Source organism: Vulpes vulpes, chromosome 5, assembly GCF_048418805.1.
Source record: "Vulpes vulpes isolate BD-2025 chromosome 5, VulVul3, whole genome shotgun sequence".
Taxonomy (NCBI): domain Eukaryota; kingdom Metazoa; phylum Chordata; class Mammalia; order Carnivora; family Canidae; genus Vulpes; species Vulpes vulpes.
In genome coordinates, this window is record NC_132784.1 from 106,268,754 (window position 1) to 106,292,153 (window position 23,400).

The following is a 23,400-nucleotide window of genomic DNA, read 5'->3' on the forward strand; positions in this document are numbered from 1 at the left end:
TAATTCTTACGTACCACCCCATCTGTTGTACTTATAAAATGACTTTCATCTTTACTTTTTTATTAGATTTATGCTATAGGAGGATAAATCTGGTTTTAAGACCATTCCACAGCCATTTACTAGACGATCTGATTTTGATGAGGTTTTTCATCTCATATGTAAATCTTAATTTTAATCTTCAATGGAAATTATGAACTGAAAATGTATGCCTCAAATAAGAAACTAGAGTCCTATGAGTTTTCAAGTCATGGTTGAAAATCACTTCATTCATATTAGTACTAAAAAGGGGTCAGCAGCCTTTTCAGCTCTGACTGCCCCTTGCAAGAATTGGGCAATGCTTGCTTAGGTCTCTGAAGTGCAACAGACTCACAGCTGAAGTATCTGAGCCAAGAAAGAAAAAGAGAGGATCAACCAAAAGAAGAAAAGAAAGTGAGAAACACACACAAATAAAAAGTGCTTTGCAAAACAGGAATCACACTATAGAATGCCACCATACAATCCATACAACATAAGTAACATGATTTCTTTCTACCTAATCCATTTCTGTCTTACTCTATGCATTAAAATAAAGTACACTGAAAAGAATAAGAGTACTTACGCACTAGAAAAACTGCTTTTTGCCCTCGAGCTATAACCATAAGATCATTGGTTGGAGATAGGGATAAAACACAATCTTGCAGCCAGGAAGTTTTTTGTGTTTTGCAACTATTTCCTTCTTCTTCCTGCGGATAAAACTTCAATTACAGTGTATTCAAAAATATCCAGAGTATTGCATTTCAGTCTATCTGCCTTGAGGGACGAGGGGGAACAACATCTTCCCATTTCTTTTTAAAGTCTCAGTAAGATTCCTTATCAAAACATGTCACAGATGACCAAGAAAGAAAATAGCCACTACAAACTAATCTCAGTTTTAAATATTAATGCAAGAAATTTTAACACAAGCACATATTGACTAGTAAGACATTAAATTCAGTGAATAATCCAAATTCAGAGAGACAGCTAAATTATCTGCAGCTACACAGCAAAGAAAAAATTATCTAATGCTTATGGTTGTAGAATCAATAAAAATATGTGATAAATGTGATACTTTCTCCTGAAAGTTTTTCATTTGAACTGAAAGGTGTTTTCATTTTTAATTGGAAAAACTATTTATAAAATAATTAAAAAGAGGAAAATCTTCATTGTTAAGAATTCAAGAGATCTAAAAAGGTCTTTGAAAAGTCTCTCTCATACTCTTAATACTCTAGCCTCCTAGTTGTTCATTCTAGAGACAACCAGTGTGATCAGTATGTTTTTCTAGTGACAGTTTGTGCAAATAGATTACTCCTCTTTTCCCGCTTTTCTTACATAAATGGTAGCACATTATACACTTCTCTAAACCGTTTTTCTCTTAACATATATCTCAGACTTCATTTCCCATGAAGTTTATTTTTTTAAGTTGCATAATATTCCACTGTATAGACACACCATAATTCAACCCGTCTATTTGTAGACATCTGTGATGTCTACACTCTGCTGCTGCTACAAATCATGACATAGTGAATAAACCTTATACTCCTGCCAGTTTGTGCAGGAGTTTATTAGTAGGATAAATTCCTATAAGTGAAATTGCCAGGTCAAAGGTAATACGTATTAGTAAATTTGCTAGGTACTTCCAAATTGCATTCCATGGAGGTAGTATTAATTTATACTCCAACCAGCAAGCTTTGAAAGTGTCTGCTTCCCCACAGACTTTTCAAAAGATGCTTTATTTCTGGATCTTTGTTAGTGTAACAGATGGAAAATGGTATCTCAATATACTGCCTTCTTATTGAGAACAGGACCACCAGTCTGTTCCTTTCCTTTGCAGATTTCCTGTTGGGTTGCTATTCTTCTTATTTATTTGTATATTTGTGTATATATATTCTTTACATATACAGAAAATTAGCCTTGTGAACATTAAGACTTGCCAGTCCATGTGGCAGCTGAATTTGCTCCATGTAGAATTTTTTTTAATGTCAAGTAGGTAAATTATTGATCTATTCTCTTATGGCTTCTAACCTTTCTGTCATAGGGACTCCTACCCTCAGCCCTACTCAGTGGCTCTTAGCTGAATTAATCAGGAAGAGACAGGGAGAGAGGAGGATGTAGGCAGTCTTCCTCCCTCCCTCCTTCCTTTCTTTCTTTCTTCCCTCACTCCCTCCCCCCTTCCCTTCTTCCTCTCCCTCCCTCTTACTTTTCTTTCTTTCTTTAATTTATACACTTATGCTTTTTAAAACTTAGTAAATAGGAATCAAATAAACCCTGAACCTTCTTCTTATGCAAAGTGAGCAAAGTAAGGAAGCTGCACCCTCTCCTGAAAGATAGGGAGAAGAGGAATATTGGAAAAATTCCTTGTTTTATTTATTACTCCTTTTTTTTAAGGAATTTTACTATCCAGCTTTCTGTTCTTACTGTGTAATTTTCTATATATAAATAAGGGAGAAAATTTGTCCCCTAAAGATAAAAGTAATAAAGTAAAGGTTAGTTGTAGTTCATTTTACCCTGGGCCTATAATTTCTGTTTAGGCCCCCACACCTCAAAACGACTCCTAGTGGCTCAGCTGTGAGCTGAAAGCAACGCTGCCCTGTGTTCCCTCTCTAATAATGGAGATTCCAGTTGTACCTACTCTGAGGTTCAGGACTTTTCAAGTGATTAGAGTAGCTCATCTTCAGGTAGGTGGCTAGAAGCAGGGAAGTCACACCAGGATATTTAAGTATTGTAGGAAGAAATCAGAGGTGCCTAAAACTCTGATTACTCTCAGACTTTAAAATTTCCATCTCAGTGCAATATGAAAGAATCAACACACTGCTCCGAAAAAAAGGATACAGCTCAAATTTAGCAAATTCTATACAATCAGGTTTTCTCCTTTTATCACACTTCCCAAATGATATTCAAACAATAGATCCTGAAAATTTACTTTTTGAAAAGTTACTTTTCATGAAAGCACATTACTTCTGTTTCTCTCCTACATTTTCAAAATAATGCCACTAACAAGGATTAGATCTACATGTTTATATTTGCTGAAAAAGACACAGAGTAAAAGAATAGAATAAGATCCAAGGCATTTAAAGGCTAACTGGTTCAAAACCTCATTTTATAATGAAGAAAAAAGTATCGGCGAGGTTAGGGATATGCTTCCTGCCACAAAATCAGTGTCAGAACCCAAATTAGAATCCAAGCCTCCTAACATTTAATTCAGGTGGTCTTTCCATCCCATCACCCTGCTTGTTCATCCTGGTATAGAGCTGTAACAGCTCTAAAAGAAGCCTGTCTTAGCCTGTGATTTGACTCTAGTCTCACAGTCAATGAAAGACTTTTCTCAAAGGATTACTATTACCGATCACTCTATCCCAGGCTAACCTTCCCACAGACACTGCTTGAACATGTGAGCCAGTGTGTCCTTGAGACATTTCTCCTGGCATCCTTCAAAAGTACTTTACCTCTTCTTCCTTTCTGTCCCAAGTCCCAGTTCTTATCCCTCCATCCTACTGCCTTTTTAAACTTCTTTCAAACTCATTGCAATCAAAAGTCTTAGTACTCTCTACCTATTTACTGTGGTTTTATTTCTCCCACACTAGACTCCGGGCCTTTTCATTGGCTATGCCCATGCTTGACTGGACTCAAGTCCACACATCACATAGCCCACTGACACACAGATGAGTGGAAACAGCATTCCCACGTCTCTTGTATTCACAAAGATAGTGGAATAGCCTACAATCACTCTTTCACGACCCTGTATGCCAGTGAGCAACCGATTCAAAGCTAGTATCTTTAAGTAATAGTATCCTCTGGAACATTTTCCCTTAAGTAATACTAAGATTTAGCAGTTCAAGATTCCAGTTGACATAACCATGGAAAATACAAGTTAGAGAGATGTAAGAGGGCCTAGAACTCAGCTCTGTCTACTACCATCTTAGAAGATGGACTACAAGTGATCCCAGAAGCAAGCATGAATTTTAATTTTACCCTGTAGGAACTAACCAAGATGAAAGCACGGGAAACAAACACCACTTGGAAGCAAATTCAGATAAACTACAACCCAATCACTGGTTCCATGCCTAACCCTGCTTAGCCACCTCATAAATGTACCTTTCTAGGAATATGAAGCCAGAAAAAAGAAACTTCACGTGAATTAGCAGTCTAGTTTCTGGGAATTCAACCATTTTCAGGTTTCACTGAAAGAGGGAGAAAACCAAACTCTGTCACTCTTCACTGCATTTTCTTTTCTATGACCTCTCTACCTCTCCATCTTGCCTCATGACAGAGGGACAAAAAGCCACTCTGCCCTGTTTGCCATGGTAAAATAGGGCACATCCAAGCAGGAGGTACACATTCTAAAAATAGGTTAGAATATACTACCATATGGTTATACTACATTACGTTATCATCAATAGGGTTTGATACACCATAAATTTCTAGATTTAAGTCCTGCTGCTTGGGCATGATGCCAGCTTATCATGAAATGCAATGGTGGTGAGCTCTTAACACAAGCTCGATAGTCCTGTGATGCCCAGTCATACGGAGCAGGGCATGGGGGCAGCGAGACACCTACACAGCCAAAAGCTCCTGGTCACATGTGATTCAAAGACACCATTCTTTGTGCGTAAGACACACTATTCAATGTATCAGATTGAATAAGATTAAAAGCCGCTACTGACAGTAACCAAATGAATAATATCCTTAAACTTATACACAGAAGTAAAAAATGTGTTTCACCATAACTAGTTTTTTCTCCATAACCTTTATTAGCTATTTTGCCAAATAGTGTCAATTATGCCAGAGTATTAGGAAGTAAAACTGAAAATCACTGGGAGAGTGGGAGAAGAAGCCTTTTATAAATCAAATTTCTTTCAATAAATCTTTAACCTCAAAAAGAAAAAAAAAATCCCTACGTATATCAGGATGGCACATCAACAATGAACATGTTATGTATGAAGGCAAATAAAGATCAAAAGGATGGAAAAGTACATGTCCTAAATTGTTCTACAGAGTCTGCTACTTTGGACCCAAGCAATTTGGTGTGTAGAAATCAGGCCACAGTAAGGTGACAGACATCTCTTCTCACAATAAAGAAATCTTTCCACACCATCTTGAGTAGAGGTCTGTGAGCCTATCAACAAGCATTTGGCACTGATGTGACTTTGGGTTTGGTAACCTAACTCAAGGCAAATGCACAGGCATCCTATCAGTGATTTGGAAGATGTTCCCTGCAACATTTGCAAATATCTACTATGTGCTAGAATCTGTGGTAAGTGCTTTACAGGTAAATCTTAATTCTTATGGTAACTCCCAAAAGGTTATGTTAGTCTCCCAGTTTTGAGATGGAGAAACAGATACTTATCAAGATAGCCTCCCCCAGGTTACACAGATGGGGTAGGAATGTGCACTCAAGCTTTGGAGTTCCCCTCAAGTGCCAACCCTCTGTGCTGCTTCCCACACTGCACTGCCAAGGGAAGCTGGTCCCTCTAAGCACACCTGTCACAGCACCTTTGGATCTTACCTGTTGCTCTCCTTGCTGTTATCACCTGGAGTAACCAGGTGTAGTGCCTGCTGCTATGCATCCAGAACTAAAGAAATGATGAGAAGCTCCCCCACTTGTAGACCAAAAGGCAAGTGCCCCTCAGGGACTGAAGAAGTAAAGAAGTGATGTGGATCAATTGAGGTCTAACCTAATCCAATTCAGCCACATGGTTGACTGCGGGAACCTTTTCTGCAAAGGCTTATCACATATTTATTTTTATTTTTTATTTTTTTATTTATTTATGATAGTCACAGAGAGAGAGAGGCAGAGACACAGGCAGAGGGAAAAGCAGGCCCCATGCACCGGGAGCCCGATGTGGGACTCGATCCCGGGTCCCCAGGATCGCGCCCTGGGCCAAAGGCAGGCGCCAAACCGCTGCGCCACCCAGGGATCCCGGCTTATCACATATTTAATATTCTTGTTCAACTAGTCTCTCTTTAAAGAGAGCCATTAAATAGTTTTTTCCCTTTTAATATAGTTAAACACAGAATAAGTGTACATGGAGTATTTATTAAATTTAAAAAGTCATGAATACTAGAATAAATGTTAAGAAATATGAAGTCAAGCTCTGCCTTGAAAGCACTAAAACCTTAACAGATGATTAATAGTTCCTCAGGGTTTCTCAGCCTCAGCACCACTGACATTTGGGGCTGGACCATGCATTGCTGGAGACTCAGCAGCATCACTAGCCTCTACACACCAAATACCCACAGCACTTTCCCAGTTGGGACAACCACCAATGTCTCTAGATGTTGCCAAATGTACTCTGCAGAGCAAAATGCCCCGAAGTTGAGAACTACTGATCTAGCCAAAGAAACATACTGTAAAAATTTATTTATTTTATTTTTAGAGAGGGAGAGGAGGGGCCAAGGGGGAAGGAGAGAGACTTAAACAGGGGCTCGACCTCAGGACCTTGAGATCATGACCTGAGCTGAAATCAAGAATCAGATGCTTAACCAGCTGAGCCACCCAGAGTCCCCTGTAAAAAAAATTTTTTTCATCACCAAATTAAGAAATTGTAGTAGTAGGTACAAGACAGTATGATCAAAGACCCCAAAACCGTCTGTCTGGGATCAACAATCTCCCCCTCACATATGTGTCATAACCTCTCTCAGCCAGCTGATGAGATTACAAAGTCGTATAAAGAAACAGAAGGAACCACAGAGATCATTTGATTCAAAATCTTCATTGTCCAAGAAAGGAAACCAAGGCTTGGATAGAGTAAGTGGACTGTCGCTAACCACACAAATGCCATAGGTAATAAATTTAAGGAAAACACATTCATATAGTCCTTGGACACTTTCCCTAGCAACTCTAGTTCCTAACCTCTAAAATCAAGGGTCTGGACAAATAATCCAAATAAGAGGAAGAATGAAGCAACTGTTTGTGGGTCAAAATCCCAGAGGATGACCAGATCTTCAGTGGTCTCACGTCCTTCTCCCAGCTTTAATCTATCCTCCACAACACACTCCAGTAGGGCTACACACTTCTGTGTGCCAGCCCTGTGTTAGGGCAGAAAGAAGAGAGAAGAGAATTTTCACCAAACCTGACTGGGTTGGGGGAGGGGGGTAGGATGTCAACAACAACAACAAAACCTCCTATTGGATGTAACTCCTAAACTAAATCCTGCTGGGAGAGTAGAAGTAGCCAGACTGGGGGCAGCAGCAGAGAGGAAGAGGAGGTAGACATCCCAGACTAGTCCCCTGTGTCGTATTTCTCTAGAAAACCATGAACTCAACATATCTGAAGGCCTAGAGGCAAACGAGCCAGCAAGGAGCTGCTGTCAAAGCAGAGTCCAAAAGTGTAAGGTAAAGGGGGACACGGCGGCAGCAGGTGGGTGACGAAGAGCTTTCATCTACCATGCTGAGATGCTCACACTTGATCTTGAGGATACCAGTACTCGCTGAAGCATTTTTTGAGCAATGAAGCTATCTGGTCAAATCTTCTTTGTGTATGCACATTATTTTAAACTTAAAAAAAAAAAAAAAGAAACTTCCAAAAGTAGCAATAAAAATGATTTCCCATCCCAACGGATTTCAATTTCTTCTTCCCCACCACCCCCCCATCCCTCCTGGTCTCACCCTCTTTCCCCTTCCTCACTGCACCATAACAAAATAGACAAAAGATGCCCAAAATAATATCTACGCTTACAACCTGAGATGTACTCCAAATTTTTAAAATTCTATTTTATTTCATTACTTCAAAAGTGCTGGTCAAGACACAATACAGTGATTTTATCAAAGTCAAGAAATAGTTTGAAATATATTGCTCTAAGCAAAGGTTTCTCAGTACTTTTGACATTTTGCATAGGATAATTCTTCATGGTAGGGTAGTACCCTCAAGTGCAATAACCAACAGTGTCTCCAGACATTGCCAAATATCCCTTGGGGGGCAAAACTGCCCCGGGCAGAGAACCACAGCTCTAGGCAATAGAGGGTAGAAGCAAGGCTGGAGGAAAGGCTAGGGAGCCCTAAATTAGATAGTTGATAAAGGAACCCCAGGAAGGAAAACAGACAAATATTTATATCAGAAATACAAACAGAATGTGGGTCTTTTTGAAGGAATTTTTGGGTCAGATCTTTGAGGGGAACCTCAAGTCCAAGCAAAAGTACCTGGATGAAAGTATTGGTACAGCAGAAATGAGGAAATCTCTTCCAGGCTGGATTCCATGAACTAGCACTGGTTTTTACAAGAATTTTACTCACACAAAATTTCCAATTCATCAAGAGAGCTCAGGTAAGAAAGGAGCTAATAAGAATATAAAGTCACACAGAGCATCAGCATACATTCAGTGACTAACAAGATGCAAGCTAATCATTTTGCTTTCTACCATAAGGGCATCTGCCTAGGTTTTCTGAGAACCTTCCCCACAATAATGGGGCCTGTAATCACTAATACTGCCCCCTTGAAGCTACTGATTCTAAACTAACAGCATCATTTGAAAAGATAATTTCCCAAGCAACATATAAAAATTAAAAAAAAAACAACCCACAAACAAAAACAGCACTACCTACCAAGGACTATCTTACCTTGGCTTTCTACAAAAAACTAGTACCTACCTGATTATTATATCATTACATTATAACATAGATAACATTAAATTTATCTATTAGCTATAAAACATTATCCCTGTTTGGGGAACAGAAGGAGGGAATATATTATTTTATTTAAATATGGCCCAAACTTCAAGGATTTTTCTTTGAATTGAGACCAGTAAGAATGTTTCTTAATCTGCACAACTATTGAAGCCACCACCAATGAAGATTATAAAAAGGAATTCAGTCTAAACAACAAGAGCTAAAACATATATTTTTAAAAATATATTTCTTTTGATTTTAAGCCCACAAATTTGTCAAGTGATTATTCTTTCACAATGCAGCAGATGATAAAAAACTGCAGTAATTTAACAAGCCTTTCAATTATGTCTAGCCGCCACAGAGCTGGTAAATTACTACTCTGTAAACAGAGTGGCAAATGTTTTTTGGTGTTATCAGCTACTGTGGTGACTAGGTGGCCATTGATGTAGCCAGAATCGTTTCTCAAAGGTTTCGACTTTAGCATTGTAAGTCTATCATCTGCAATATATACTGTCACTGTCATTGTGCTTTCATAGGTGAAATCACGGAACAGTCAGACCATTCAATGTAATTCTCAGTTGTTTACTACCTAAATTGTAGATGTAAAATGGTCATCTACGCTTTTTAAACCAAGAGACCTACATGCTGCAGCAATTCTGAAACAAACGGTAAACAACTATACAAATGGGTTTTTCTCATTTTTCTGGTCTATTATTAACATACATAATGCTCAGCGTTTCTCAAATGTTTTTTAAGGTAGCAGACTTTTCATTCCCAAACAAAATGTTATACAAAACTTCAATATTGCCAATACAGGGAAAAACCTCCCAATTATATTAACTGGAAAAAGGAAGGAGCAGAACACAAAGCCCAAAGAATTTTCTGGTAAAGAAAAAAAGAAACACCTGAATTTTATCCTCACTCTCCCCAGTGATGGGAAAACCCCACTAAAAACAGCAGTAGCAGAGTTTAAAGGCAAAAGTCAGTAAGGGAAGAAACAATGAGGCCAGAGGGTGGGGATCGAGAGAGTTATACTGAAAGCAATATGCTAGACCAAGATTTCTGAACTTTGGGACAACTGACATTTTGTGCTGGACAACTGTTTGTTCTGGAGGGCTACCCTGTGCATTGTAAGTTGCTTAACAGCATCCCTGGCCTCTATCCACTTAGATACACCTCCCCCAGGCTGTGACAACCAAAAATGTGTTTAGACATTGTAAACTGTCTCCTAAGGGGACAAAATCACCCCCCAACTGAGAATCACTAGGCTAGATCCAGCTTGTATTAATGTCAACAGGAAGGTCATTGGCAAAAGGAGTACTTTTAATTTTTTTTAAAGATTTTATATACTTGAGAGAGAGGAGAGAGAGAATGAGCGAGCACACAGCTGGGGGAGGAGCAGAGGGAGAAAAACAAGCAGACTCCGTGCTCAGCACAAAGCTCGACGTAAGACTCACTCACCCTCAGAACCCTGAGATCGTGACCTAAGTGGAAACTAAATCAGATGCTTAACCGACTGAGCCACCCAGGCACCCCACAAAAGTGGTATTTCTAAGAGTCTAATGTCAAAGTCCTAATGAGAGCCCACCTTAGTAAGGAGAACCTCTGTAGCCATCTCCCCCTTTGTACAAGAACCTAAACATAACTTTAGTATCACTTGAGTGTTCTCCTCTGCCTCTGGCCAATCTGGTGCTATGTCTCTTGTGTGGTAGAGGACGCCAGAGTCTAATGACACTAAAATAAGGCAAAATATTTTCCAGTATTATCCCAGATTATTAATGTTCTAAGAATCTCTAATCAGGTCACACCATATTCTACTTCTCAGTCTGTAAACAAACATTTCTCTAGGGCCCTCTATCTGGCTTTCATTCCTTGTTAATCTGCTAAATCAAATTGCCTCTATAAACTGTAATATATCACTTTCTGCAAACAGATGGAACATATTCTAAAGTGTCTTTTGAATGGAAAATTCCCCCACTTTCTACCTTAACTGAGGGCCTTAACGCAGCACCTTCTGTGCTTCCTGTTTCAGAAACCACTGCCAAACAAATCCTTGACTCTATACTTCCTACAGTTGGGACTCAATACACCAATGAAGGAAAGCTCATTAATCTGCCTTACAACTAAAATTAAATTAAACCTTGTCAAGCTTCTTCCTTAACTGCCTCAATTTCCATTATAGCATTAAGCTAGGCAAAAATCTTCCTCTCTAATCACTTCTTTCCCAAAGCAAACAAAACTAACAGCCCTTGTAACACTGTTTAAAAAAAAAACAAGGAAGCTATTTACTATTTATTATAGGATCATTAATTGGTAGGTGTTATAGTAAAACTCTCTTCTTTTCCAATTTCTCCAAGCAAGACACCACCCCTTCATGATGCTCACTTAAAATTAAGTTAGTACAGAATATCCTTTTGCCTTCTTTTTCCCATCTTGAAAGTCTGTTCTGTTTGCATTTTTAATTCTTTAGTATATTTACTTATGGGCAAATAGGAATTCCTTAACCTTATTCTTTGCACTTGTGCACATAAGAATTATGCTTGATGTGGATCCATTATTTGGGGCATTTCTACAGATTGAATTGTATCCTCTTCAAAATTCATGTGTTGAACACCTAATCCCCCAGTGTAATTGTTATTTGGAGGTAAGAGGGTAACTAGGTTAAATGAGGTCATAAGGGCAGAATCTTAATCTGACAGACTGGTTATCCCTGTAAGAAGAAAGGACACCAGGACTCACTGCTGTCTCTCTTTGCACACAGAGGACAGGCCACGTGAGGACACAGTGAGGTGTCCATCTACAAGCCAGGAAGAGGGGTCTCACCAGAAACCAATTCTGACAGCACCTTGATCTTGAACCTCTAGCTTCCAGAATTGTGAAACAATAAATTTCTGTTAAGCCACCCAGTCTGTGACATTCTGTTATGGCAGCTGAGTGGACTCATACAGGCATGAAATATCTACAGGAGAAAGACAACCGTCCTCTTCTCTAACTGAAGCCATCCTTAAAGCTTGAAGCCTGCCCGTGTCATGGATGTATACTTTCTGCTGATAAAGATCATTAGAACATGCTTTCTTCACTTAGCACTTATTACCAAAACACACCACTGCTCTCATGTCATACTACTCTCCTATGCTGGTCATGATAACCACAGGCCCATGGTAGAGAACCCTATACTATTTTTGCAGTTACATACAGCACCCTGACACAGCCATAAATTAATTTGAGACCTTTCTCTTGTTCCAACACTGGCCTCAACTTTAATGTGGACAAGACCTGCCAGTGAGACTCTCAAGGTGGGCAGGTTTTAAGTCCACAATCTGTTCCTAACAAGAAACAGTGCAAAGTTCCCTCTCCATTCTGATGAGGCGGCTACATCTCTTACCTTGACCAGAGCATGCAGTTCATACATCTGTCAAAATTTACTGATTCTTGTTACACCTCTAGAGCTGGCTATGCCTTTGGAATTGTTCATAATCCTAGACAGCAATAGAAATAACATAAGTCTCTTATCTCAGCTGAGTTAACATTTCTAATTGCCCTGGAATAAAACATTTCACTTGGCAAAACGTCATACTGATGTTATGTGTGACAGTTCTAGATGCTGCTGCAGTGCAAGAAGACAGAAGTCATATCCTTTTTCCTGGCCACACTGCCATTTTTGTTCTCATTCACCAAACAGTCTCCCTGAACAAAGATGCTGTCTTATTTTGAGGACAGGATCCAAATTCAAGACACACTGTTAAATACAGCAGGATCATTTTAACATCCAGGTAACATCTCAATATCACTGTCCTGGCCCACTTTTGTTGTCATTCAAATACCTTCTCCTTCACCACATACATAAGATCATGACAAGGTACAAGGGTTCATAGGAGGATAATAAGAACAGTTAGGAATGATTGCTACACCCAGAATTGTTGTCAACTCTCACTTGCTGTATTTGTCAAATTGGCTAGGTGAGCAAATCAATTAAGACAAAGAGAACAACAAGCTACCCTCATCCACATGGGCCATTTGTAAACATTCAAATCTTATCCAAATGAAGAAATGTGCTACATTACATAAAAATTAATGTGCTCTGGAATGAGTAGAAGCATATTTCAGCTTTTCACTGAAACAGTTAAAAAATGTTACTCTTAGATTTTGGATTTTCTTGCCAATAAAAAGAAAATGGCACACTTTAACAGATTTAAAGGAAGTCTGTTTAAACATACACACTCTAACTAGGAATCATTGGCCACATCACCCAGAATCAGCTGGAAAAGTGGCACATCGAAATGAAATACTATAAACTAAACTCTTGGCCCATGACCTTAATGAGTATGAGAGGCACAACTAATAAAAAGACCCACTACTACCTATTCCACAGAGCTGCAAAGGTGAGCTTTCCAAAACAGAAATAGTGTGGTTTCTGATCACATTTAAAATAAACTCCAAATGCATAAAGCCTTACCCCAGGCCTATTGCTTCTCTGACCCCAAATTGTAGTTGCAATAATTTTCTACTATGTTAGGTTATAATGCCATAAAGAAGCGTATGCTTAGGGAAGGCACACTGCTAGATGAGCCAGAAAGCAGGTCTGACACACTGTCAAGTCATCTAATTCCCTTAAAATTATCAGAGAAAATCTAAGAGATGTTTGTGAGGAAAACTAGCCTCACACACAATTCCTCAACTATGTCACTCACAAGTAAAAATCCATTCCAGAAAGAACCAACTATGTATCAACAGACACTTAAAATGTGGACCTCTGGGTCTGTAAGTAAGTGACATAACTCAGCACCAGCACCATCTTACGTATTTAACAATAACTGTCCCAGTGGAATCTCCTCTGAGATTATAAATACATGTGTCCACTTTAACAACCAATGTCTGTGAGGTTTATTCCAGAAAACTTCAAACTTACTCAGGAGCTTGTTGTCACTTAGTTATAGGATTCTAGAGAACAAATACTAAAAGTAAATGTATCCAACACCACATGCAAAGTAGCTGTTAGTTACACTACCGTTTTCTGAGAAATTCTCAAAGCACAGTCATCTCCTTCTGAGAGGTTTGCTCACATAAAGCCATGTAGAGCATCCAAACTTCTTTACACATACGTCTCCTCTTCCTTCCTTCTGCCTCCCATTCTTGCCACAGCTAACCAGACTGCTGGTGGATGTTGGACCAGAGGGCAACAGTGGTAGGTGGGCTGACATCCCATGCAGTAGCCCAGCATAAACACTATGCCCCACCCTCTGCAAATATCCTATACTGAATACTGATGAACTGACCCCATCAAATCCTCATATGAGCTCTAGGTGTGAAACAAAGAGGAGAAAGAATCCAAGACAAGTCAAAGATATAAACAACAGTCATGAAATTGTCTAACTCTTGAGTAAGCAGAAGACAGTCGATCATAGTAAAAACAGAGACAGAGTACTGCTGAGTCTCCTTGTTAACACAGCACTAGAGAGGCAAGGAACAAGGTGTGTGTTTGCTTAAGTGATGGTATAACCAAGTTCCTTGAGCTGCATTACTTCCTATTCAATACATCTCAATTCAGGAGGCCTTCTGAAATGGTTTCCTGTTCTTAATCTCCCCTTGGAGTTTTTCCATAGATTGGTATGACCTTTGCATGCTCTGCTTCCTGCAACACAATGCTCCTTCATTTCTCCCCCAGACCTATTCCTTTAGTTTTCCCCAACTCTAGAAGTGACATACCATCCAGCCAGCTGCTCAAAAGCCAAATATCTGGGAGGGGTATTTTTAAAAACAAACAAAACAATTTATTATGGACATTTTCAAACACTGACAAAGATAAAGAGAATGGTATCTATTACCCAGCCTTAGGGAGTAACTTAGGGAGTAACTACATCTTATCAAGTATGTTTTACCTTCTCCACACCACATCAAAGAAGTTAATCTCTGTTGTTTTTTTCCCCTTCAGCCCTCACAACCAATTTACATGAAAGTCTTATCATTATTTCTAAAACTTATCTGTGAATCTCTCACTTTCTCATCTTCATTGATACCACCTTAAGGTAAGCCATCATTTCTCAACTACATTACCATGACAGCCTCCTAATTGGTCTCCCTGCTTCAGCTTTTGCTCTCCACTTCAACCTATTCCAAAAAAGCAGCCAAGATGACCTTTAAAAATGAGAAATTAGGCATGCCTGGGTGGCTCAGCGGTTGTGTCTCTGCCTTCGGCTCAGGGCATGATCCCAGGGTCCAGGGATCAAGTCCCGCATCGGGCTCCCCACAGGAAGCCTGCTTCTCCCTCTGCCTATGTCTCTGCCTCTGTGTGTCTCTCATGAATAATAAAAACCTTTAAAGAAAAATAAAAGAAATCAGCTATGTGTGGTTTCCTATCACATTTAGAATAAACTCCAAATTCACAAAGCCTTACATCAGGCCTGCTTACTTCTCTGACCCCATATCATAGCCTGAGTCCTGCCCAGCCACACTGGCCTTCTCCATGTCCGCCGAACTCCAAGCCCAGTCCTTCCATGGGGCCTCTGCATGAGCTGTTGCCCTGCCTGCAATGCTCACTGCCAGACCTTCACCTGGCTGGCTCCCTGTTGTCTTTCAGATCTCAGCTTCAATATCCCATCCTCTGAAAAACCTTCCACCCAAACTACTGTAGTCCTTTGATCACTTGCCACCACATCACCATTTGAATCCTCTATGTAATTTTGATTACCACTATTTGATACTTTTATCTATCTTTTTGAAAAAGTTTCTCTCCCCATTTGAGTGTAAGCTGCCGGGAATAGAGATGATAAGAAGACCTATTCAATATATATGTTTATTCTTCTTTCTTCATAAAAAATCCTGGTATTGTTCAGGTATTAACTCCACTCCTATCCAGTCATGGGCTTCAGGAGAAGCAGACACTTTAATCCTCCACCTCCAGAGAATGGTAGAACTGACTAGTCCCTTGCCAGTGACTTGTTCAGAAATGAGTTTCTGGCCTATTCCAGCCAAAGAGATATAGGCCAGGTTCACTAGAGGCTTCTGAGAAAGTTGTTCCCTGCTCCTACAAGAATCACAGAAAGCCCTAGTCGTTTTCTCCCCTCTGGTCATGAATGAAGAAACATGGTGACACATGCCATCTATGAGAGGAACAATCTTTAGGATGAAGTCAACACCATATATGCAGAATGGACAGAAGGGAAGAACTTAAGTCCTTGATGACAGAGTTGAATCTCCTGATCAAATCATCTATGAGTCCATACTACCCTGACTTCCTTCTGTATGAGCTAATGAATGTCCTTGTTATTTAAGTCAGTTTAGGTTAGCTTTTTCTATTAGTCATAGGTGAAAATACACACAGGGACTTCATGTACCTTACTCATTACTATGCTAGCAGCAACCAGAAAATTGCCTAGAATATGGTGGACACTGGACAAATATATATTGAAAAAATAAGTGGAGGAGTCTGAAATAATAACTAATGAAGGAGAAAGAATCCCAAAGCAGTTATTTTTCATTTAGCCTGCTTAACTATAAAGTTAAGTCCTTAAGAAAGGTATCTACATAGGTATTATTAAGTAAGCACAAAGATGTTCTTGATGAAGGTTTTAAAATGGCAACCAAACACAGGAATATGTCACCATCATTACAAATGGAAAATGCCACTTTCAACAAACATGCATACATTTATGACTTACAGGTTCTTGGGGTTCTGTTTCTTCCCATGCTCCCCAACCATCATCTTCCCAGTTTGTTGATTTACCTATTATTAAAAAAGATGAAAAGTGCTTACATGAAATACAGAGCTTGACACATTTTATAAAACATTTTCTCTAAATGTAATAGAACCAACACCTGATATATAAATATTATTCTGGTATTAAAGGAGAAAAAAAAGTAAACTATATAATAGCAGGATTTTTCTATATGTAATAATAACTAAGAAACATTTGTCCTGAATTTCCCAACCTATGTAATAGTAAAACTGCAAGCCATTTGATCTCAAGATATTGGATGTTAGGTTTATCCACATTTAAACCAAACCACAAAAGTGAATTTTAAAAATCCTTAAAATGACAAACATTTGTTGCTCAGACATGACAAATTAAATACAATGACAAAAAAGCACACCTAAAATTCCATACAGATGTGTTCATGTAACTGGTTTTTCATAAGACAATGAAAAAAACCCTGAATTTTGAAGAGGTTCATGATTTCTATTTTCTGATACTCTGTGATTTCTTACACAAGAACACTTTCTCAGATTAAAAGAGGATGTTCAACAAACACTGCAATAAGGAATTAAAAATCTCATAGCTATGATTATGATCCCTCACACTGCTCCTATTACTTTTCTATAATTATCTTTGAATTTATCTCATGATATATCAGAGGAGGAATAAAGCTATCACTTTTTGAGCAACTACTCTAAGACAAATATTAGACATTTTATATCTATTAACTCAAACTAAATTAAAAAACAGATAAAGTTCAAAGAAAATATAAAAAGAGCAGTCACTTGAAAAACCATAAATTTAGCCCCCAGAATCAAATTGCCTAGGTTCATATCCTGGAACTAGCCCTTACCATCAAGTTACCCCACATCTATAAGCTTTACTTATCTCCATAAAAGCATAGAAAATAAAAGTGTTTACATCTAGTAGGGCTGTTACAAGGATTTGGTTTTTTTTTAATTTTTTAAGATTTTATTTATTCATTCATGAGAGACACAGAGAGAGAGACGCAGAGACACAGGCAGAGGGAGAAGCAGGCTCCATGCAGGGAGTCTGATGTGGGACTAGATCCTGGGCTTCCAGGATCACGCCCTGGACCAAAGGTGGCGCTAAACCACTGAGCCACCCAGGCTGCCCTGTTTCAAGGACTTAAATTAAAAAGCATACCAAAGGCCTCAGTGCCTAACCCATAAATTTTCAGTTCTAAAGACTTAGCCATTAAAATACTACAAGATATAAATAAAATACTGAATTTAAATCAATCAGCTTCAAATTTCTAAGGAAGAATCATTTTAAAATGGGGGATGCCTGGGTGGCTCAGTCTGTCAAGCATCTGCTTTCAGCTCAGGTCATGATCCCCACATGGGCTCCCTGCTCAGGGGGGGAGCCTGCTTCTCCCTCTCCCTCTGCCTGCCACTCCCCCTGTTTGTGCACGCTCTCCCTCTCTCCCTGTGTCAAATAAATAATCTTTTTAAAAAAACAAAAGATGGGACTGAACCTGATATCTAGGATGCTTACAGTAAGAAGGACACAAATAAAACTTTCAAGCACATATAAGATTTAAAAGTTGCTAAAATGAATTATGTACAGATGATAAGAAAGTTAACAGTTTGGCACTTGGAATCTGCTCAATTAGCTTTGTGATAATATTCCCATCTTCGGTACTAAAATACCAGGTAACTACTTCCTAATATGCCAAGCACATTGCTAGCCATATATTAAGTCCTAAAACAGTGCTATCATCCGATTAGCACCGCACAACTTATAGAAGATTCCCATATACACGTCAATTAAACAATTTAACAAATACTCTGTTAAATACCATGTGCCATGCCCTCTGGTAGGAACTAAGAAAAATTCAAACACATTCCTTGTCCTTAAAGATCTTATGATCTAATGTCTACTAGCAGACAAACACATAACTATAGTACACGGTGAGTACTATAACAACTATCATAAAAAGGATGAGAGAATGAGAGGGATGACAATATATAGGGAGGAGTCACCTTAACCTAAGCCTTTAAAAAGCAGCAAGGAACTTTTCAAATATATTTGAAAGAAAGGTCAGCATGAGCAAAGGCAAAGAGGTGCAACTTACATACAGGGGTTTTCGTGTAACAACTAACATGTATTCGGCATTTCTGTGTGTCTAAGTGCTTTTTAGACATAAACTCACTTAAGCATGACAAGAATTATCATCCCCTTTCTACAATGAGACAACCAGATTACTTAGTTTATATAGCTTGACCGAGATCACAGAGAATTAAGTGGCAGAGTGGGGTTTGAAAAAGGGCTTCCAGAGTTCCAAAGCCCAAGCTCACAAGTATTCTGCTCTACCTACTTCTTCTGTGGCTTATGAAGAAGCATAAAAATTAGGAAACATGAGACTTACAGTCCAGGCCAAAGCAAGATTATTATGTATTATTTTTATATAGAAGCATTCTGTTATCAGATTTGGAAATTTTTTTGATAACTTGGAAAATTAGTTTGTTCTTTGGCAATCTAATTCACTTAGGCAATTTCTTTTTTCTGCTAATTTTTCCACTACACCAAAAACAACTGCTGTATTGTGGGCTCATGGCAACTAAACCATTCCATCTACAGAATTTTAGAAAATGCTGTTTTTCTTGTTTGAGAAAGCAACCTTAAAAAGCTTATCACTCTAAAATCCATGATTCCATTTTAATATTGCTATAGAAAGAATCTATCGAAATACCACAATCTCAGAGAAAGCATTCACTCCACTCATTCAATCATCCATTCAACAAACACAGCATCTTTTATGTGTTGGCCACTGTGGTAATGTAGAGACAAAAGCAAATAAGCCTTCAAAGAGCTTAGTTGGTGCACATAACCTCTGCTGAATGCTCTACAATACTATGAAAAATGTGTTATTTCTCCTCTGTAGTGGAATACAAAGTACCTGAGTCAATTCAAAAATGACTCATACAATCAAAAGATAGCACCAATTTGGATTTCCTGCCCCTGCAGAGACCCAGTATCTCTTTATGTGGTTATTCCAAACATCCAGGAAGAGAAAGACCTTGAGAAATACTTTCTTTATACAAGATATTTGTGTTTATGGAGATTTCTATTTCTCAAGGCCTTTGACTGAGAAGTTCCTATTAACAAAAGAGAAAGGGGACTTAACCAGGCATCTCCTCCAATGATGGGAATACATTTTCTAAAGAAGTCATAGCACAGAGTTTAAAAGGTGAAACAGAACTATTAGTCAGGAAGATTAAAGATGTGTTTGAAGGTTGGTCTGGAATCCTGAATCTATTTATAATACTATAAAATGCATTATAGATTCTAGTCAACATAAAAATAGAAAACATTTTATTTTAAAGGGAAACATTTGCAAACTGGGCACTACCCTTATGGCTATTTCTACTCTGTGCTGGTAATATAAATTTTGTAGCCTCCTAAGGTCTGTTGAAAATCACTTGATACTATTTTGCAGGCTGCTATTTGATAGCTATTGTCTGCTGTTAAAAAGTGTTGGCATCTTAGCACTTTACCGAGGTTATTCCTTATGCCTATGCAAGCAGGCCAAGCACATTATTAAAAAAAAAAAAAAAGGATGGTGTATATTAAAAAAAAATAATAGCTGATGAATGTCTTATCAAGTTGCCATTCAGGTAAACAATTTTATTCAGGCAGTCTTTCCCTCTGGTAACTTTTCTATGAAGGTAACATTCTTCAGTTGCTCCCATTATCAGCATTTTTTAATTTATCCTTAATGAAGACTGTGGATAATAAAAGCAATATATTTAACATATATTTAAGAACTGTGCACTGTTTAATGTCAATATGAACCATTACTTTAAGACCTTAAGATCTGTAAATTCTATGTACTCATGACAAAATCACACTAACTTTTTATTATTAGTTACTATAAAGAAAAGCTAATAGTTCACCATGTATCTCTTAGGAAAGATTAAAATTACCCTGGCCCATAGGATATTTTGAATTTTAACACCAAGCTGTGGTACAACTTAAGAGGTAAGTCAGTTTACCAAAGTGTACTACAGAATAAGGGGAACAGAACATACGACTTATTTAGGGTGGTCAGGATCCAATGTAAACATTCCAAACACTCCAAACAAATCACTAAATCATAGAGCTAATGGCACTTACCCAGTTTGCTTACTGAGCTAAGTGGCACTCATTTCAGTCAAAGGCTAAATTATAAGGTAATTTTAAGTGTTTCCCTCATTTATTAAATAAGCAAGTAGCAAACACCCAATCTCTGAAAAGCAAATCTTTAACTGTCATCAATTTTCTTTTTTTTTTCTGTCTTTAATTTTGCTGAAGTCCAATTCAACAAAATTGACCAGAAAATTAAAGAGTATGGGTTTCATATTCACTGCCTTTATAAAACCAGAGTTACTGTCTCTTCTGCAGATTCCTCTCTCTAGGCAGCCTTAAAAACTCTGCAAGAGGTGCAAATAATGAATTAAAGATGACTAAAGTTTCAGGGTTGGCCTCACCCTGCAGATCTGATGTAGACTGTCCATGGATCACTCTGTGAACACTACCCTCAAAGATAAATGCCAGTCTAATCTGATCCTAAATATCTTTTTTCCCTTTGCCTGGCACCACCCTTCTATTTCTTCTTCCCAGTTAGACTCGACTCATTGGTAAGTTGTCCTTAGCAGCACTGTCCAATAAAAATATAATGCAAGCCACACATTTCATTTTAAATTTACTCGTAGCCACATTTTAAAAGTAGAAAACATCAGGTATAACTTTAATAACAGATGTTATTTAATACAGCCAAGATATCATTTCAATATGTAGTCAATGTTAAATATTGAAATGATATCTTGTTAAATTATTCATAAGATACTTTACTTTTTACCCCATACTAAGTCTTCAGAATCTGATGTGTATTTTATTCTTAGAGCACATCTGTTTGGACTAGCCACATTTCAAGTGCTCAAAAGTATATGCGGCTAATGGCTACAAGTATAAGACAACACAGGTCCTAAATAATTATTAGGTCTCTAGTGTCAGGTTGTTCGGGTTGGATACCCAGTTTTACCCCTAAAGAGTTATATAACCTTAGGCAACTTATTTAATTTCTTCCTGCCTCAGCTTCCTCTTTAGCAAAATGGAGTTAATAACTGTATTACTTCAGGATGTCTGGGTGGCTCAGCGGTTGAGCGTCTGTCTTTGGCTCAGGATGTGATCCCAGAACCCCAGATAGAGTCCCACATTGGGCTCCCTGCATGGAGCCTGCTTCTCCCTCTCCCTCTGCCTCTCTCTCTCATGAATAAATAAATAAAATATATATTTAAAAAAACTGTATTTACTTCATATAGTTGTTAGAGTTACTATATCCAAAGCACTAGGAACAGTGCTCAGCATATAGAACCTCCTAACAACTGTTAAAATTATCATTCTCCATCAAGTGGGGTTTATCCCTAGGATGCAGGGATAGCTCAATATTCACAAATCAATTAAGGTAATACATCAAATCAGTAAGATAAAGGGTTAAAAACCATATGATCATTTCAATAGATGCAGAAAAAGCATTTGACAAATGACAACATCCATTTATGATAAAAAAAAAATCCTCTACAAAGTAAGTTTAGAGGGACCATACTTCAACATAATAAAGGCCAAAAATGGAAAACCCACAGCAAAAAATGTGGGAAAAACTGAGATTTTTTCCCCTAAGAGGAGGAACAAGAAAAAAATGTCCATTCTTTTTTTTTTTTTAAAGATTTTATTTATTTATGATAGACAGAGAGAGGCAGAGACACAGGCAGAGGGAGAAGCAGGCTTCCTGAGGGGAGCCCAAAACAGGACTTGATTCCAAGATCTCAGGATCATGACCGGAGCCAAAAGTAGACGCTCAACCACTGAGCCACCCAGGCGCCCCAAGGATGTCCATTCTTATCACCTTTATTCACTATAGCACTGGAAGTCCTAGCTACAGCAATTAAACAGCGTAAAGAAGTAAAAGGCATCCAAATTTGTAGTAAAACTCTATTTGCAATTGACATGATACCATATATGGAAAACCTGAAAGACTCCACCAAAAACTACAACTGATAAATTAATCCGGTAAGGTCACAGGATGCAAAAAACAACATATAGATATCTATGGTATTTCTATACACTAATAATGAAGCAGCAAAAACAGCAATTAAGAAAACAATCCTACCTACAATTGCACCAAAAATAATAAGATAGTTAGGACTAAACTTAACCAAGGAGGTGAAAGACATGTACTCTAAAATCTATAAAACACTGATGAAGGATATTGAAGACAACACAAATGGAAAGATAATCCACGCTCATGAATTAGAAGAATATTGTTAAAATGTCTAGACAAAGCAGTCTACACATTTAATGCAATCCCTATCAAAATAGCAACAGCATTTTTCACAGAATTAGAACAATCTTAAAATTTGTAATGGCACCACAAAAGACCTCAAATAGAGCAATGTTGGGAAAAAAAATAAATAAAAAGTGAGGTATAAGAATTCTAGATTTCAGGATATACTACAAAGCCGTAGTAATCAAGAGTAGGATACTAGCACAAAAATAGACATATAGATCAATGGAACAAATAGCCCAGGAATAAACCCACGATTATACAGTCAATTAATCTTCAATAAAGAAGGCAAGAATATACAATGGGAGACAATCTCTTCAAAAAATGGTATTGGGAAAAGTGGACAGCTATATGAAAAGCATGAAACTGGACCACTTTCTCACACCATACACTAAAATACACCAATACAGATAAAATACCTAAATGTGAAACCTGAAACCATAAAAATTCCTAGCAGAGAACACAGGCAGTAATTTCTCTGACATCAGCCAAAGCAACATTTTTCTAGATATGTCTCCTGAGGCAAGGAACACACACACACACAAAAATAAAATGTTGGAACTACATCAAAACAAAGAGCTGCACAGCAAAGAAAAACAGTTAACAAAACTAAAAGACAACCTCCTGAATGGTAAAAGATATTCACAAAAGACATATCTAATAAAGAGTTAGTATCCAAAATATATAAAAAATTTATATAACTCAACACAAAATAATCCAATTAAAAATGGGCAAAAG

General features: G+C 38.0%; 1 protein-coding gene across 4 annotated transcripts in view; it reads right to left on the minus strand.

Annotated features, from left to right (window-relative positions):
- Positions 1-23,400, minus strand: part of RAB3GAP2 (RAB3 GTPase activating non-catalytic protein subunit 2) — a 98,762-nt gene that overhangs the window by 63,051 nt on the left and 12,311 nt on the right. For all 4 annotated transcript variants that reach the window (XM_072759555.1, XM_025991300.2, XM_025991299.2 and 1 more), the window contains exons 2-3: positions 16,278-16,342; positions 599-722 (exon numbers count right to left, since the gene is read on the minus strand). In XM_072759555.1, coding sequence (XP_072615656.1) covers positions 599-722; positions 16,278-16,342 — 189 coding nt within the window. The remainder of the gene's footprint in view (positions 1-598; positions 723-16,277; positions 16,343-23,400) is intronic.